This window comes from Malania oleifera, chromosome 9, assembly GCF_029873635.1.
Source record: "Malania oleifera isolate guangnan ecotype guangnan chromosome 9, ASM2987363v1, whole genome shotgun sequence".
Taxonomy (NCBI): domain Eukaryota; kingdom Viridiplantae; phylum Streptophyta; class Magnoliopsida; order Santalales; family Ximeniaceae; genus Malania; species Malania oleifera.
Window position 1 is genome coordinate 69,889,220 of NC_080425.1, and position 17,756 is coordinate 69,906,975.

Sequence of the window (17,756 nt, forward strand, 5' to 3'; positions counted from 1 at the left end):
TGCAGAAACCTTAGTTAAAAGGAAGCAAAAAAAATTTTAAATAGGGCCTTAATCAAAATCAATATGGGGCTTTCATTCAAACTCTACTTTGAGTTTTTGCAAATGCTGAATATTGCAAAGAGCTGCAGCTCATACATTGGTTGATTAATTGATTGTTTGGTTGGTTGATTGGCATTGTATTGCGTTGATATTGAATTATTGGGTTAATCAAATTTAGAATTAAAATTAAACAATTCTTGTGTGTCTGCTGAATTTACTAAAGGTTATGAATTTGTAGAAAGACTTAAAAGAAACTTTTATAAACCCAATTCACCCCCGCCCCCCAACTCTTGGGACTACACCTTAGTTTTCAAAACCATTCCAAAATTTTGAAAGACTTGGTTTAAAAGTTCAATGACTCAAAAAAAATTGAACAACTCAATCTAAAATTAAAAGACTCAACTTGAAAATTCCAAGACTCAATTTAAGATTAAAAGGACCTTAATTAAAAACTTAATTTCCAAATTAAAAGACTCGATTCAATAACTAAAATGACTCTATTTTAAAAGCATCTTGAACTCATTTTTGAAAATAACCGGGACTCGATTTTAAAACGGGACTCCAATTTAAAATAAGACGGGACTCAATTTGAAACGAAATGGGACTCAATCGAATCCTCCCATTCCCGGGATTCAAAGTGAACTTTTATTACGCCGAGTCTTCCCGAAACGGACTGGTTAAAATTGGGGTGTCTACACCCAAGATCCTTCATTTCAAATTCTTTCATTAAGTAGTCAACAGTCATTGAGATCTCTTCTGGACTTCCTACTATGTTTATGTCATCAACATAAACTGATACTATAGCAACTCTAGAATTTATCTTCTTGATAAAAACATGACAGGTAAGATTATTTTCATATCCAATTTTCAAAAAATATTCACTTAGACAATTGTATCATATTTATCCATATTGGTTCAGTCCATACAAGGATCTTTGTAATTTAACAGAATGCATTTATTGTTGTTTTGGCTAATATGCTTTAGACATTTTAAATCCTACAAAGATTTTCATATGTATGTCATTATCTAATGAGCCATACAAGTAAGCTCTTACTACGTCCATGAGATGATTGTCAAGTCCTTCATAAACTATTAAACTAATCAGAAATCTGAAAGTAACTACATCCATAACAGGGGAATAGGTCTCATTATAATCTATACCAGGCTTTTGGGAGAAACCTTGTGCTACAAGATGCCCTGTAATCTCAACGATTTTCATTCATTTCAATTTCTTTTTACTTACAAAAACTCATTATATCCAACAGTTGACTAAAACTCAGGCCGTTGAACCTACTGTGCCAAATACCTTACTCTGGCGTATAAGTCTAGCTTAGCCTGGATTGCTCTTCCATTTTGGCCACTTCATTTCGATATCGATTCTCCTTCTACAAGTTTGAGGTTCAGCCCATTCTCATTAAGAGTTTCTGAATCAATCGCATATGCAACCATTGTCAACAAAAATTTCATTTTTCCCTCTACATATTTCCAAATTTTATAGATCGCATAATTTTTTTTGATACGGAAACACTTCTAGTGTTTGCTGCTCTGTGAAATATAGATGTGCTTTATCTATATTTCTCTTAACCTCTTCTTGAGTTTTAATGACCTCTTTTATAGTGTCAATTTTATTCATTTCCTTTTTCTTTCGAGGACTAGTATCCTTTGCACCAATTGGTCGCTTCTGGCGCATTTTAGATTCATTAGATGCTATTCCCATTGGTTGTTCTCCAAGAACAATCAATCTAGCAAGAATATTTGCAGCTGGAACATGTGATTGAGTGATCCTTTTAGTGTCTGTAAAAACATCTGACAATTGATTTGTAGCATTCTGTAAATGAATTATTCTTTGAACTTGAAGTTCACATTGATTTGTGTGTGTATCAAGATTAGACAAAGTTGGTGTGTTCCAACAAAGTTCTCATTTTTTTAATCCTTTTCCTTTTCCTTGTCCTAATGATGGCAAAACTGATTCATCAAATTGACAATCTAGAAATCTTGCTCTAAAAAGATCACCTGTTAGTGGTTCAAGATATCTAATGATAGAAGGAAAATCAAAACTAACATAAATACCAAGCCGACATTGTGGTCCCATCTTACTTCGTTGCGCAGGTGCAATAGGAACATATATTGTGCAACCAAAAATTCTAAGATGAGATATATTAGGTTGATGGTTAAACACAAGCTGTGAAGGTGAAAACTTGTGATATGCAGTTGGTCTAATTCTAATCAAAGGCACAACATGCACTATAGCATGACCACAAGTAAATGCAAGAAGCTTTGATCGCATAAGCATAGGTCTAGCAATAAATTGTAAACGCTTAATGAAGGATTCCGCTAAATCATTTTGTGTATGAACATGTGCAACAGAATTATCAACATTTATTCCTATTGACATGCAATAGTCAGAAAATGCTTTTAAAGAAAATTCACCAGCATTATCTAAACGGACAATCTGAATGAGATGATCAAGAAAACTTGATCTTAACTTTATTATTTGAGTTTGAAATTTAGCAAAAACAACATTATGAGTTGAAAGTAGACAAACATGTGACCATCGAGTAGAAGCATCAATTAAAACCATGAAATATTAAAATGGTCCGCAAAATGGATGGATTGTGCCATAAATATCTCCTTGTATTCTTTGTAGAAAAGATGGAGACTCTAAAAGTAATTTAGATGGAGAAGGTCTAGCAAGTAGTTTTCCTTAAGCGCAAGAAATACAAAAATAATCACCAGGTAAAAGAACTTTCTGATCCTTTAATGGATGTCCATATGTATTTTCAATCATTTGTCGCATCATAGTTGAACTAGGATGGCCAAGACGATCATGCCAAAGTACAAAACTTCTAAGCTCGGAGCACTTCTAGTGCATAAAATTTGATTCAAACATCCTTATTTTTGTGAAATATAGGCCAGGCGAAAAACTTGAAAAATTTTCCAATATGATCTTCTTGTTTGACACTGTAAATGTAATTAAAAGATATTACATATCTCCTTCATTTTTGGTTTCAACATGATATCCATTGCGACGTATATCTTTAAAATTTAGTAGATTTCTTCAGGATCTACTAGAATACAACGCATCATCAATATACAACTTTGTCTCATTTGGAAACATAATATGAACTCTTCCAAAGCCCTCTATTACATTTGCAGAGCCAGATATTGTATTAATATTAATTTCAGCTAATGTAAATTGTAAGAAATATTTTTTTAACACGAAGAATTGTGTGAGTTGTGCCACTATCCACCAAACACATGTCATCCTCCATTTTTATCAAGTTTGTTTGGTATGATCTAGTAAATGAAAAATAAAATTTAAGAATTAAGAAAGATAACAAAATATTACAAAGCATATTATGTGTAAAACTTTTTAAAATTACAGAAATTAATTTTTCAAAATAACATAAACATGAGGATAATTTAATAGTAGACATTTCCATCCCCACTCAAATGATCGATTTTGCCACTAAGATCCTCAAAAAAATTAGAAACATCAAAATCAACATCCAAATGAGACTCATACTTAGTATCAATGGGTTCAGACAAATTCACTTCAATATTTTTCCCTTTTCCTTTTAACAATGCCTTGTAAAGATCAACTAGGTGTTTAGGAGTGTGACATATTCGAGACCAATGACATTTTGTTCTACACTTATAAAAAATATTGTTATTATTTTGCACTTTGTTATTTTGTTCAAAACTTTCTTTATTCTTTGCCTATTTCTTTTGAGTCTTTTTAGCACCTTTGCTTTTAAACTTTGAAGGATGATCATCACGGGTCCAACAATTTTTCCAACCACGGCCCCTTTGACCACCATGACCTCATCCACAACCTTGAGAAAAAGCCACATTCACTTCAAGGAATGGAGTTGAACTAGTTGGATGAGATTGATGATTTTTCAACAAAAGCTCATTATTTTGTTCAACCACCAGTAAATAAGAAATTAGCTCAAAATATTTTGTAAATCTACGCTCTTGATATTGCTGCTACAGGAGCACATTCGAGACATGAAAAATTGAATATGTTTTTTCTAACATATCATCATTAGTAATTTTTTCTCTACATAACTTCAATTGAAAGCTAATTTTAAACAAGACTGAATTATATTCACTTACAATTTTAAAATCTTGTAGTCACAAGTGTATCCAATCATATCGAACTTCTAGAAGAATTAGCATTTTTTTTTTGTTCATATCTCTCCTTCAAGTTGTTCCAAAGGACTAATGAGACCTTAATAGTAAGATATTCAATTTTCAATTATTCATATAAATAGTGTCGAAGGAAAATCATTGCCTTTGCGCGATCCTGCAGGGATGGTTGATTTCCTTCTTCAATTGTACTACCAAGATTCATATCATTAAGGTGAATCTCGGCATCAAATACTCATAGTAGATAATTTCTTCTAGAAATATCAAGGGCAATGAATTCAAGTTTTGTGAGGCTTGATATCACAAAGTCAATTTGAAAAATAAATAAAAATTTATTTAAAGTGGAGGCGCTGTTGCGTAGGGGTGAGATAATTCAGGTTTAACCGATTTAATCGATCAAGTTCGATCGATTCAGTTCGGTTAATATATAGGTTTGGTTTGATTCGATTTGAGATTTAGATAATTTTGGGTATTCAATTTTAGGTTGGAGAATCTTTAATTCGGTTAATCAAATTACTCGAATTACTAATTAATTAATAATTAAATATAAATTAGCAATATTAATATATGATATATGTTAAATATTAAATGTTTAATATTAAAATATCCTTTTTATCAATAAATCCTTTTATTAATTAAACTGAAATTAATAAACTAGAAACAAAATTTATAATAATATTTTCTTTTTATAATTTATTTGATCAAATTCGATTAAATAAATTATCCGAAAAGTCAATTCCGTCGGGTACCATTTAATTACAACAACTAATTCAATCAATTCGGTTAGGAATTAGTGTTAATAAAAAAATTAATTAATTCACCAAATTTGACTAAACTAAACTAAACTTTTTTTTTTTTTCGAGATGTCTGCGTAGCAAATGCTCTCACATCAGCCGGTCAATAAAAGTGATATTTGTTAGTATTGTGTAGTAGCACTGAATTAAGAAAAACATAATCACATTTTTAAATAATTTGAAAGATCAGAAAAATGAAAACTCTTCTATTTTATTTTCTGTACAAATATTATGAATCTGAAAAAATAACTAATTTCCATAAATTTTTTTTAAACTAAAATTTAAAAATAAATTAAATTTTATTTATTTATTTATTTTATTATCCATTTAAATTGGAGGTGCCGCCCTCTTTTAGCTAAAAAAACAAAAAACCCATATCATTAAAACCCACACCAAATAATACCCCTCAAATGTTAAACAAATAGATGGGTCTAGAGGTGATATGCAGGGACCGTTCCCTAAGTAACAAACTAACAATTAAAATTTGACAACTCGTTTTCTTGAATCCCGAGTGAAGGGCTACGGGGTAAGATTACCTACAACCCCCCGAAATCACTTCTCGAAATTCATTTATTAACTACCACAAATAGAACTAGAAGTGAAAATCAATTTCCAGCCACAATGATCCATTATCAACTAAAATGACCTAATTTACCAACAAGAACTAATATTTATTATAAGAAATTTCTCATAGTTACAAGGACCTTGCCTTTTTATGAAGCACAAAATGGTGAAAAACAAAGTGCCACTTGGTACACCAGAAACTTGTAGTTTTACAGGCAGCTTTCATTCCTATGAAGTACAACAATTCCACCGTTTGAATGCGTTCTCAAAATTTAACCATAACGATCATTCATTAGACCTTGCTGGTGACAAAATCTGCATTAGTCGATTCCCATATGGTAGTTCCATCACACGCGCAAATCCTCTTGTAGTTCTCACCTACCCCAGCACTTCGAGCAATCACTGCAGCTGTGACACCAGGATCTGATTTATCTTCAGTTCCATAAACCACTATGGATCGCCCAATCAGATCAGAAACTCTTAGCATTGATTTAGCACCCGAGAAGAAGGCTTCACCTTTCTCATCAACTTCTAATGTTCCCAGGTCGCCAACTGGCTAAAAGATAAAAACCAAAGTAACTTAGGGATTGATTTCACAGAATCATCTTGCACTTGACCATAGAAAAATGACATAGGATGGACACTAAAAGAATTGAGTCGAACAATCCATCCTCTTTCTAGAGAATATTTTACCATATTTCCTCTTTTTAAAGTAACAGAATTTTACCATGGGGTAACATGCAACAAATAAAATAATAGAATCATAAGATAAACCAATTATGTATATCAAAACTATATAACTTCATCCTATCCCTCAAGCACACAAAGAAAAAGTATAGCCCAAAATACTGTAGTGTTCCTTAAAAATAGGCATTGTTTAATTCCATTAGAAGTGCAAGAAACAATTCAACTAATTTAACCTACACAACCAAAAGGGCCGTTCTTAATTAGTTGTGTATACACAAGTTTTAGCTGACACTGTGCTATTTAGCATGATTTAATAATTCTACTGTCCACAAGTCTAGGTATATCTATCAGTTTCATGAGAGGTTTCACACAGGCGCACTGGAATGATGTCATGATTTCAACCAAACAGAATTTCTAAAGATCAAGAAAGGTTGGAGCAAAAGCAGTTGTTGCTGCTATTATTACTATTAACTTCACCACTCAGAAGGCTATTGTGCTCCTCATGGCTATGTCATGCATTATTAATAAGTGAAATTACTGCCTGCAACCATAGTTGTGGTTGATCACAAAAAATGAAATTTTGGAGAATGTAAGCAAACCTCTTTTGCAGCTGCTTGGTATGTTGGATTAAACACTTTACCAGTGCTTGCTGCACCTTTAGTTAAATCACCAAATTCATTTATAGACCAGAAATGCCTTCCAGGTGACAACCCGCTGAAGCTGGCTTCTATCCTAGCTAACTCCATGCTCACTTGAGCTAGGCGAACCACACCAAAAATATCTGGACCTTTGAATTCAGCAACAGCAGCCGAAACAAGAAAATCTAAAGAGCAAAAGCGAAGGCAAATCAGTTCTTGATAATTTTATCACAAAAAGGGAGAGAAAAACCATTTCCAAAATCATTGTTGTATGAGAACCAAGAGACACAAAGACAGATCGACTAAGCTCAAGCCATGACATAAATGCAGAATAATAATAATAATAATAATTCATTTATTCATTCTGTTGGGGTGTATCGATACATCTAAACATCTTAAAAGAAGGTTCCCCAAATTTGGTGTCCAGAATTCATTCCTTAAAATGCCCCTGTATATGGTATTGGGTTAGCAAATTTAATGTAATTTATAAAAAAATAAAATAAAATACTACGTATCCTGTATCTAACCCATAACTAACCCATAAATATTTCATAGCTAACTCCAACATATACTTTCTAGCACCCCATAAAATCTCTAAACAAATTCCAAGTTTCAACAAAAAAAAAAATTCACATTGAATTTAATTTTTCCATTAGAGGGGTTTGTATATCGTTAGAGGTTATTTATGTCTTTTAGTATTATTATTATTAAACGTGTTAGCATGTTAATTAGCGAGTTAAGAAGGGTATTATTGTCATTAAAATGTATTTAATTTGTATTATAAATATAGGGAAAGACCTATCTTCAAGTTAGGTCATTCATTTTAATCAATAACAAGTAGTATCAAAGCGTGGTCCAACCTAAACCCTATTCCCCTCAGCCGTCACCGGAAAACACCATTCTCGCGGCTGTCCTTCTCAAATCCACCTCCACCCCACATTATTTTACAAAACCAACCATACACTCATAAATAGAACCCCCCAAAGCCTAACCCCACAAAAACCCTTCACAGGAGAAGCCCCCACGCGCCCCCAAACGCAGGCCAAATGCCGGCAGTTCTGACCCCACGCACCAGCACACGAGTGAAGTTCCAGCCAACATTTTTTTTTTCTTTTTCTTTTTTTTCTCCCGTTGCCTTGTTCTGATTCCTTCTCTAGACAATATTATCAAGCTGTTAGGCCTGCTTTTTGCTCATAAGTTAAACCTTTTTTGACCATGCACTCATGGTATTCCGTTAATCTCTGTTCAGGGTTTGTGAAGGCTTCTTCATCATTTTTTTGGAGCAGTGGCGATGTTCGTGTGTTCAGAAGTATATCCGTCAGTGAGTCATTCACCTCATCCGTGGTTGTGTCAATGCTTCACATAGTTTGTGATTGTCCCAATTAGTTTTGATTGTTATTCTTGTTTGACATTGGTGCGGTTGCTGATTTGTGAGTGTTGGGATGGAAGCTATCAATCTAAAAAATTTGTTTCCTACATCGCTGCCACAAATAACGACTCAAAAGTCAAATAGAAAAAACTATGTTCAATGGTCTAAAGTTGTTCAGGTTTATTTAGTAGGATTAGAAAAATCTAACCACTTGCTCCAATCATATCCTTCTGCTGAGAAGAGAAGCAACGTGTGGGCTCAAGAAGATGCCTTGATCTTTTTCCTTTTATGGAATTCGATGGAGCAACAGGTTGCACAGATGTGTATGCATCTAATTACGTGCAAAGAGATTTGGGATGATGTCAAACTTCTATACTCTAGTAACATTGCACGTATGTATGATTTATTCTGGCAGTACTTTCAGTTATAGCACAAAGATAGGAGTACTGCATATTATTTTGGAGAGAGAGAGTGTGTTCATGAGGAGCTTAACGTCGTGCAACCTATAACTGCCAACGCACGTGAGATGCAGAAGTAGAGAAAGCAAATGACAATTCTTCGGGTTCTAGTAGGCTTGAGACCCAAGTTTGAGGCAGTCCAGTCTTGCTACACAAGGTGATTCCAGTTCTCTACCAAACAACCTCAAAACTTATCAAGGTAGTTCGAGTGGTCGCAAAGGTAGAGACAGATGAAGTAGAGGTACTCCTCGCAAGTGCACTCATTGTGAACAGAGTAATTATACTATTGAGCAGTGTTGGGATCTTCACGGTAGACCTTCACATGTTGCCAATACAACCACCACTGACTTCACACCTTTGGGGGCAGCCAATGAAACCACCACAGATTCCTCACCCTTGGGGCTGAGTGGGGCAAACGTACTGTATCCATGTCGGAGGAAGAGCATTCCAAATTTCAACAATATCAAGTGTCACAAAAAGCTTATCTTCCCATTGCATTTTTGCCCGAACAAGTAAAACCATAGTATGACTACCATCCATTACTTCTCATCCTAGTCCTTGGGTCATAGACTCTACTGCTATTGATCATATCATAGGTATACCTAGCTTCTTCTCCACTCTTCAATATGCTGGAAATTTACCTTGTGTTACTATTGTTGATGGATCCACCATTGCGGTCAAGGGAATTTGAGACTATGAATCCCACTTCTTCTATTTCTCATCCTTCGGTATTATATATTCCCAAATTTCCTTTCAATCTTATATCCGTTAGCAAAATTCATGAATTGTTCAATGACATTCTTCCTTGATTATGTGGTTACTCAGGATTTGAAGACAACAAATATGATTGGCGGAAGGCGTGAAACTTGTGGACTCTATCACTTTGAGCCACAACCTCCTTCTACCACCTGCACTACTATTGCCATGCCTTTTCGATTTCATTGTCGCCTTGGTCATCCTTCATTGGAAAAGTTAGAACATCTTGTTCCTAGTTTGAGTTTTGTGTCTAGTCTTGATTGTGAGTCTTGTCAATTGCAAAAGCACCATCGTGTTCCTTTCGCTTCCCGAGTCAATAAATTGGTTGCAAGCCCTTTTATGTTACTTCATTATGATGTTTGGGGTCCTAGTAAGACTATGTCCAAGTTGGGTTTCCGGTACTTTGTAACCTTTGTGAATGATTATTCAAGAATGACTTGGTTATATTTAATAAAAGATTGTTCTAAGTTATTTCATGTATCTTGTGCCTTTTGTTCTAAAATAAAGACTTAATTTGGTTTCCTAGTTCGAATACTTTGAAGTGATAAAGCTAAAGAGTATTTCAATGCACAATTCACCACTTAAATGACTCTGTTTGGTATTGTTCATCAATCATCTTGTGCCCACACTCCTCAACAAAATGAGGTTGCAAAGAGGAAAAATAGACATCTTCTTGAAATCACTCGCACCTTAATTCATCAAATGCATGTACCTAAAGTATTTTGGAGTGACATTCTACTTACTACTTGTTATCTAATCAACAAAATGTCATCCTCTGTTCTTAGTGGTAAAATTTTCTACTTCATTCTCTTTCCTAATTCACTTTTATTCTCTCCCCCTTCGTATATTTGGGGATGTCCTTTGTTCATCAATTAACTCCTGGGGTGGATAAGTTGGATCCTTGTGCTATAAAATGTGTCTTTCTAGGGTACTCATATATTCAAAAGGGTTATTGTTGTTATAGTTCTATGCCACATCGCTTCTTTGTTTCTGCCAAAGTTACCTTCTGAGTCTATACCTTACTACACCCAATCACTGAGTGCTTCTGAGCTCAATGAGTCTCTTCCTTTGCCTAATCTTCCATATTCCACTTTGCTGTCCTTCCCCAACCAACCATTTGAGTCCCCATTTAGTTCGAGTCCTTCTCATCGTCTTGATGATCCTAATTTGCATGTGTATTCATGACAGCAGCAGTACTGCCATAAGGTTACTAAGCACTTTGCTGAAAAGAACAACATTCACAACAAACTCCATAGAGCAGTCTATTGCAGTTGATGTTCATCAGATGCAAAATAAAGCGAGCATATGGCAGTTCTTTATGTCTTTGTGGGCTTAGAACCCAAGTTTAAGCCACTCTCGTGACTCTAGTCCCAGATTCTCACTGTTCTGGTATGCTTCGTTTCTCCTTTGACACTCATCCCACTACTACTCATAGTTCAGGCATTCCAAATTTCCCCGAGAGATCTATCTTCATCGCTCAAGGTTATTCCCAGTGGCCAACTTGGTAATACGAAGAACTACCAAGGTGCTTCAGGAAATCGTAGCAGTAAAGATGGACTTAGTAATGGCACACCATGCAAGTGTACTCATTATGAACGTGGATTGAACAATGCTGGGATCTACATGGCAAGTCTCCTCATGTTGCTATCTCTACAACCACAGGTTCTGCACCTATTAGTTCAGTTGTTGGAAAGCAGCATACTATGTCTTTATCACAGAAAGAGTAGTCTTAAGCTCCTTAATATAGGCCCAAACATATCTTCCCACTACATCTTGTCAAGAAACCACTTGTCATCCAATACCTCTTCTTCTAGACCTTGGGTCATAGATTTTGTTGCCACTGATAGAACGACACATACACCTAGTCTTTTCTCTGAACTCCAGTCTCCTTGCACATTACCGCGTTACCTTTGCAAATGGCGCCACTACCATGTTAAGAGGGATAACCATGAATCCTACTAATACTGTTTTGCTTTATTTTGTTATCTATACTCCCAATTTCCCTTTAGACTTATGTCTTTTAATAAACTAACAAAATCCTTCAAAAAATTCAATCAGTTTTTTCCCTCATTCTTGTGTTCTTCAAGATCTGATGAGGAGGACCATTGGTGCTGGACATGAAGTTGGGGAGCTTTACTACTTCAATTTGCTATTGTCATCTACTGCATACAATGTTGTAATCACACCTCTTCATATAACAAGTTAAAGAAGGACATTCATAATTTGAGTCCTCTACCTAGTTTAGAATGTGAGTCTTGTTAGTTAAGAAACCATCTTCATGTCAGTTTCACTTCCTAGGTCAATAAACGGGCAATTCCCTTTTGTGCTAACTAACTAAAAGTGAATGGTCCTAGTTGTGTCCTTTCTAAATGGGTTTCCAGTATTTTATTACATTTTATTTGGGCATTCAAGGATGGCTAGGTTTAATTTAGTGAAATATCTTTCTAAACCATTTTTATCATTTGAGCCTTTTGTTATGAAATTAAAACTAAATTTCATATGTTCATCCGAAGTCTTCATAATGACAATGCTAGAGGGTACATTGGTGCTTTTACCATGTATGTGACTAGCTCAGGAATGATTTACCAATCCAGTTGTGCTCACACTCCAAAACAAAAATGGGGGTTTTGAACAAAAATATATACATAATCTGGATGTCACTCATATCTTGCTGTTCCAAATGAATCTGCCAAGATATTGATATGGATAGATACATTTCTTTTTACATCACTCGGATGCCAGCATCTATCCTGGAATATAAAATACCATATTGCATCATATTTACTTAATATCCTTTGTTCTCATTACCTCCCTGCAAATTCATTATGTGTCCTTTGTTTCATCAATTGTCTCTTAGGGTAGATTAATTGGATCCTTGTGCCTTAAATTATGTTTTCAGAGAGTATTCTCGTTCATAAAAAATATATCATTGTTATCGCCCTACACTGAATTGTTTCTGTCTCCACCTATGAACATTCTTTAAATCTATTTGCCCCGCTACTCAAGAGTCATTGAGCCCAGAGATCTTGATGATTCACTTACATTACCAGCTCTTCCTACTCCTAACGTGATTATTTTGCCTCTACCTTCTTCTTTTCCTTCTGCACCTTCATCTCCATTGAGTCCTTGCTGATTGGATCATTCTAACTTGCAAATGTATGCATGGCAACACCACAAAGCACATGAGTTACCTTCGGATTACGGTGCTCTGCCTACAGCTCTTCCATCAATAGATCATTCGTCTCATGACACCGACCTTCCCAATGCTGTTTGGAAATGTAAATGCATATATACTCATAATCCCATCTTTAGTTATGTGGTCTATGATTCTTTGTCACCTTCCTATTACTATTATGTTACCTCTTGTTTATTCATTCCTAACTCGAACTTTGTGTTTGAAGCTTTTTATCAACTCCGTGTGGAGTGTTATGGCTTGAGGCTCGAGGCCAAAGATACTTGGGAACTTGCTTCACTTGGAAAGTTGTATCACTTTCTGCTTGTTAGTATGGGGTTGATCCAGTTGAGTGTTTAATGTGGAAGTCAATCTCAAGTCCTAATGGTTTAGTTGCTAGCTTGAAGGCTATACTAGTGACCAAAGCCTCTATTCAAGTGTATGGATTGAATTACTTAAGACACGTCCTCCCTCATGGCCAAACTCACTTTTGTTCATCTGTTTATTTCTTTTGCCACTGCATGTCATTGGCCTTTCACTGGTTAGATGTTAGGAATACCCTTATTCATGTTGCTCTTCAGGAAGAGGTTTGCATGGAGCAGCCTTCTTCATTTGTTGCTCATGAAAGGCCAGATTGGTTTGTCGATTGAAGAAGTCTTTGTATGGCCTGAAGCAGTATATCAAAGTGTGATTCAGCTGCTTCAATGTCGTGCTTGATTATGGCCTCCAGAGATGTGCAGTGGGAGTTAGGGTTGCTAATCAACTGAACGAGTCTTTAATATGGCCTAAAGCAATCTCCTAAAGCACAGTCCATTGTGGTGCTTGATTTGAGCCTTCAAAGATGTGCAATGATCATTCTGAATTACAGCTACTGCCGGTAGGATATTTCTTATTGTTTGCATGGACAATATTGTGATAACATGGAATAATAGTTGGGGCATACAACATTTGAAGCAACTCCTATAGACCAAACTCTAGACTAAGGATCTAGGACCATTGAAGTTCTTCTTGGTAATTAAGTATCAAAATTTCATAGAAGGGCTGTCCTACCAAATATAAAATGCGTGCTTGATTTGTTGGATGAGACAGGGCTGTTGGGGTCCAAGCATATTAATACACCCATGGGCCCTGACAATAAATTACTGCCAACTCAAGGTATTAATTGATTCAGGATGATATAAAAAGATTTGTTGGAAGAACTGAATTATTTTACAATTACTTGGCCACATATCTCCTTTGCAATGATTGTTACAAGTTGGTTCCTTGACGCTCCTTAATTGAGTTATTGAATGTTATTTGTATCCTAAGATAATGTGCACCTAGAAGAGCCTCTTGTGTCATGATCACGCTCATACACATGTTCAGGGATACACAGATGCAAATTGGGCTAGTTCATCCATTGAAACAAGGTCTACTACCAAACATGTTGATGGTTGCAACTTGGTGTCGTGGAAAAGTACAAAGCCAAAAGTAGTTGCAAGGTCAAATGCTGTCTGAGTAAAGAGCCATGGCACATGCACCCTGTGAGTTGAATTAGCTCAAGTATTTGGTTCATTCATTTGAAAAAATTGATAGAAAAAGCCCATTACAACCACTCATGTTAAGTTTGAATGTCAGCTGGTTGATTTATTTACCAAGTCTTTTGGTAGGTGGAAAGAGGGGGAGGGGTATTCAGGTAATATTCATTTGTGACAAGCTAGCAGCAATGAAATATAAGCTTCAGCTTTGGGTGGAGTGTTACAAGTTAGCAAGTTAGTGAGGACAACATGATGATACATAGACATCATTTCTTGTAGATAGCATTTATTATAAATAGAAAAGGACGCCCACGTAACATTCTCCAGTAATTGCAATCTTTCAACAATTACTAAGCATAATATTCCTACCTTAACAATCAAACTTGACCTTGGAAACAAAAATAGAGTCAGGCATGATAGGTTGCTGTGAAATTAATATGCCCCCAAAATTCATCACAAAAAAGAACTTGTCTTTGAAAGCCTTATGGTTCAAAGGTTTCATTGGCCAGTATCAACTGTCAAACAAATAGTTACAATTCAACTCCACTTCCTCCAGTCAATACTTTGATTTTTTGCAAAAAACAGTGACATCAAGTAAAGCAACTTGACACTAAATCTGCCTGAAACTAAACGTGAAACATCATTTGCTTATGTATCATATCTGAGTAGGCACACACCCATGGGAGAGTATACATGTTGAAACAATCATGATCTGAAGGTGACAACGGCAAAGATATCTTTGGCAGTTGAAATTCAAATTAATGTATGCAGGCAAAATATCGTATGATTAAGAGCAACATCAGAAAATGTGCTGGACACTGCAATACTTTTTGTTCAGGAGTAAAGTCACTAGACTGAAGATTTTGTTGCGTCTCTCGATCTTCTACGTGGCAATCTTGTGACACAGTGCTATGTGGTTACAAGGTTAGTGCAGAAGTGAAATGTGATCAAAGAACAGCCTATACTGTTGAAAGTGATGCATTTTATGACAAATCTACACAAATTTGTGTGACACTGCCATTGTCTGAAGAACATGGCCACCAAATTAACCATTTCATACTTAAAATCAAAAGAAACAATTAAGAGAAGATTTTTACTGAAACATAGGAAAATCTCAGTCTCATGAAATTTGCAACTAGTCTGGCACGGCTCAGCTCGTCAAGGGTAATTGCTTATTTTCCTATTTCAATTTGCAAATAAGCATGGAATGTCTGTTGTTTATTTGTTTATACAGCAAAGGATCAATGTCACAAAGATAGAAAGTTTTTGTGACACAAAAAATAGAGAAAAAAGGCTCAAAATTCTCAGATTACATTTCCTAGATTTTACTTTATTAGATTAATATAATTAATGTGCCCACTCCATAAAAATCAAGGCAACAGCCATGCTTGGCACCTACATAAATTTGGAGTCTTGATACCAATGTGTTACTCATGTACAAAGGTAACATTGTGTTGACTATTGGCTCCTGTATCTAATATGAGATTCTCTATCATCAAATTCAAAAATCAACTGCTAATTCAATTACAGTGGTCTGCAGAAAAGGAAGCTCCAGAGAAGAAACAAAAGTGAAATGAATTTGGTAAGCTGATATTCCTACCATGTTAGGGCAAAATATTTTAATCCTAAATTGTTGATTTCATTAAAATGTCTGTGTCTTTGGATCCAAGGATTAGTAGAAGGGATGTATGCCTCAAAATGATTTGCTTCTCATATTTTACTCTGCTTTGGTCATGCGATCATCATAATATCGCTGTCACACAAATCAAGAAAGAGTGTGCTCAGGTGCATGTCCTAAGGCTAAAGCACCTAAAAGCACTTGAAACATGATTATTATCACACACAAGAGTGAGAACATCAAACTTAAGCGGGCATGGCCAAAATTACCAAGCCTAGAACATAATTTCCATCTTCAGCATCCTAGGATACTAAACTCCCCACTAAGAGGCCTTACTATAAGATTATGCACTATTTCCTAAAGGTGAGAAGGAAAGCTAAATCACTGCGTTGAGAAAAAGTTACCAACTTGCTTAAATACAGAGTTATACTGGAAAGTTAGCACTTAGAAAAGAATAACCCACTTCAATCACAGTTCTAACCTTTTGAGGCTTTCTGTGTCAAATCACATAACCACAAATCCAGCTAAAACAATTTCAACTTTACAAGAAATATAAAATCCTAAAAAAAGGCAAAATAATGCCGCATCAGAAACCCAACAAAAATATTTTTTTTAAAAATGCTAACCAGCAGGGACCCCTTGGCCAATTAATCGAGCTTTTCGACCTGTTTGCTCCAAAGCATCAGCCATAGTTTTTACAGGCGAAGAACCAAGAATCCTGACTACTTGATTGCCCAAATCAACCTCAACACTCTTGACGCCTGAAAGATTCTCTCCATAAAATTTTTTTTACAAAAATATTTCATTAAGAAAGGTGTTTGAAATTGCAAAACAGAAGATTCTACTAAATATTCATCAGTTGCTTATTCAATAACGAGACTCGGAAACTAACACCTACCATTAACAGTCTGTAATTTATTCTTGACTGCGTTAACACAACCATCACACTTCATATCCACCATAAACTCTGTCTGACATCAATCAAGATCCAAATATCAAAATATCAGCAATTACTAGTAAACATCCAACTTAGATAACCAAGAAGGGGCTGCAAATTGCAATAATGGTTTCTAAGAAATGGGCTAATTAAATAGCCGCGTAATCAACCAAATCTGATCAACATCAATCCAAATAGAAAACAGCAGAGAAATTGCAGAATCAGTAACAAAATCCACGAAAGGTACGAAGCAAATTCAGGGGGAAAAGAATGACATAACGAAAATGAAGAGTCAAACTTACCAGCAGTTCCGGCAAAACACCGTCCTCCTGAAAATCAAATAAGGAAATTTCATGATTAAGTTTAAACATCATAAAAGATTCATCAGACGCAGGGAAATATAAAAGGGTGGTCGGAGAGTTCAAACCTGTGAGGAGGAGTTGTGATGAGATGGAGGTGCGTCCATGCTAAGGGCAGAGAGCGGTGGAGCGAAGTTTCTAACAAGGCCGAGGCAGTCGAGTCTGGCAAGCAAGGTAGAGGAGAAGAAGGGAAGATGTCTTGTTCTTGAAATCAGAGGAGATGAAGATGAAGAAGATGAAGAAGAGAGGGGGGTGAAAGCTAACGCTGCGGGTATGGCAGATGCTGCGATTACTGTCGTGGCCACCGACCTCAGAAAAGCCATTTATTATTCTATCTGCTTTTCTCAGCTACACACTTTCTCTCTTCCGTTCTGGACTGTATTTGGAGCCTGCAGGTTTCCACGAGTTTTTTACGGTTTTATTATTAATTTAAAATAAAATATTAAATAATCCCCTATTTGGAAAAAAATTTCTCATACTAATGCTTATGTAATGCTGTGAGATTTAACAAATCTCACAATACCAAGTTGCAAGATTTAAAAAGTTTTGTACAGGATCAATTGACGCGTGGCAGAAAATCTCGCACGATGGTTCTGTGAGATTTGCGTGGGAAATGAGACGACGTATGACGCATGACAAATCTTGCAAGACCATCTTGCGAGATTTGCTTGATCTGGTCTTTTCCCCTTCCTTTCA

At 35.6% G+C, this 17,756-nt stretch overlaps 1 protein-coding gene across 1 annotated transcript; it reads right to left on the bottom strand.

Moving 5' to 3' along the window:
• Nucleotides 1-5,635: 5,635 nt before the first annotated feature.
• On the bottom strand, nt 5,636-17,461 carry LOC131164171 (copper chaperone for superoxide dismutase, chloroplastic/cytosolic). Its single transcript, XM_058121165.1, has 6 exons — nt 17,129-17,461; nt 17,004-17,030; nt 16,663-16,735; nt 16,391-16,525; nt 6,836-7,059; nt 5,636-6,105 (listed from the first exon to the last, which is right to left on the bottom strand). Exons 1-6 carry the CDS (start codon nt 17,381-17,383, stop codon nt 5,842-5,844), a joined length of 978 nt encoding a protein of 325 aa, XP_057977148.1. The 5' UTR covers nt 17,384-17,461; the 3' UTR covers nt 5,636-5,841.
• Nucleotides 17,462-17,756: the final 295 nt, after the last annotated feature.

Excerpts from the sequence above, each read along its gene's own strand:
- LOC131164171 (XM_058121165.1), bottom strand. The coding sequence starts at position 17,383 with ATGGCTTTTCTGAGGTCGGTGGCCACGACAGTAATCGCAGCATCTGCC. Across the intron at positions 17,031-17,128 it reads ATCACAACTCCTCCTCACAG|GAGGACGGTGTTTTGCCGGA; the intron begins GTTTGAACTCTC and ends TTTGATTTTCAG. Across the intron at positions 16,526-16,662 it reads TAAATTACAGACTGTTAATG|GCGTCAAGAGTGTTGAGGTT; the intron begins GTAGGTGTTAGT and ends AGAATCTTTCAG.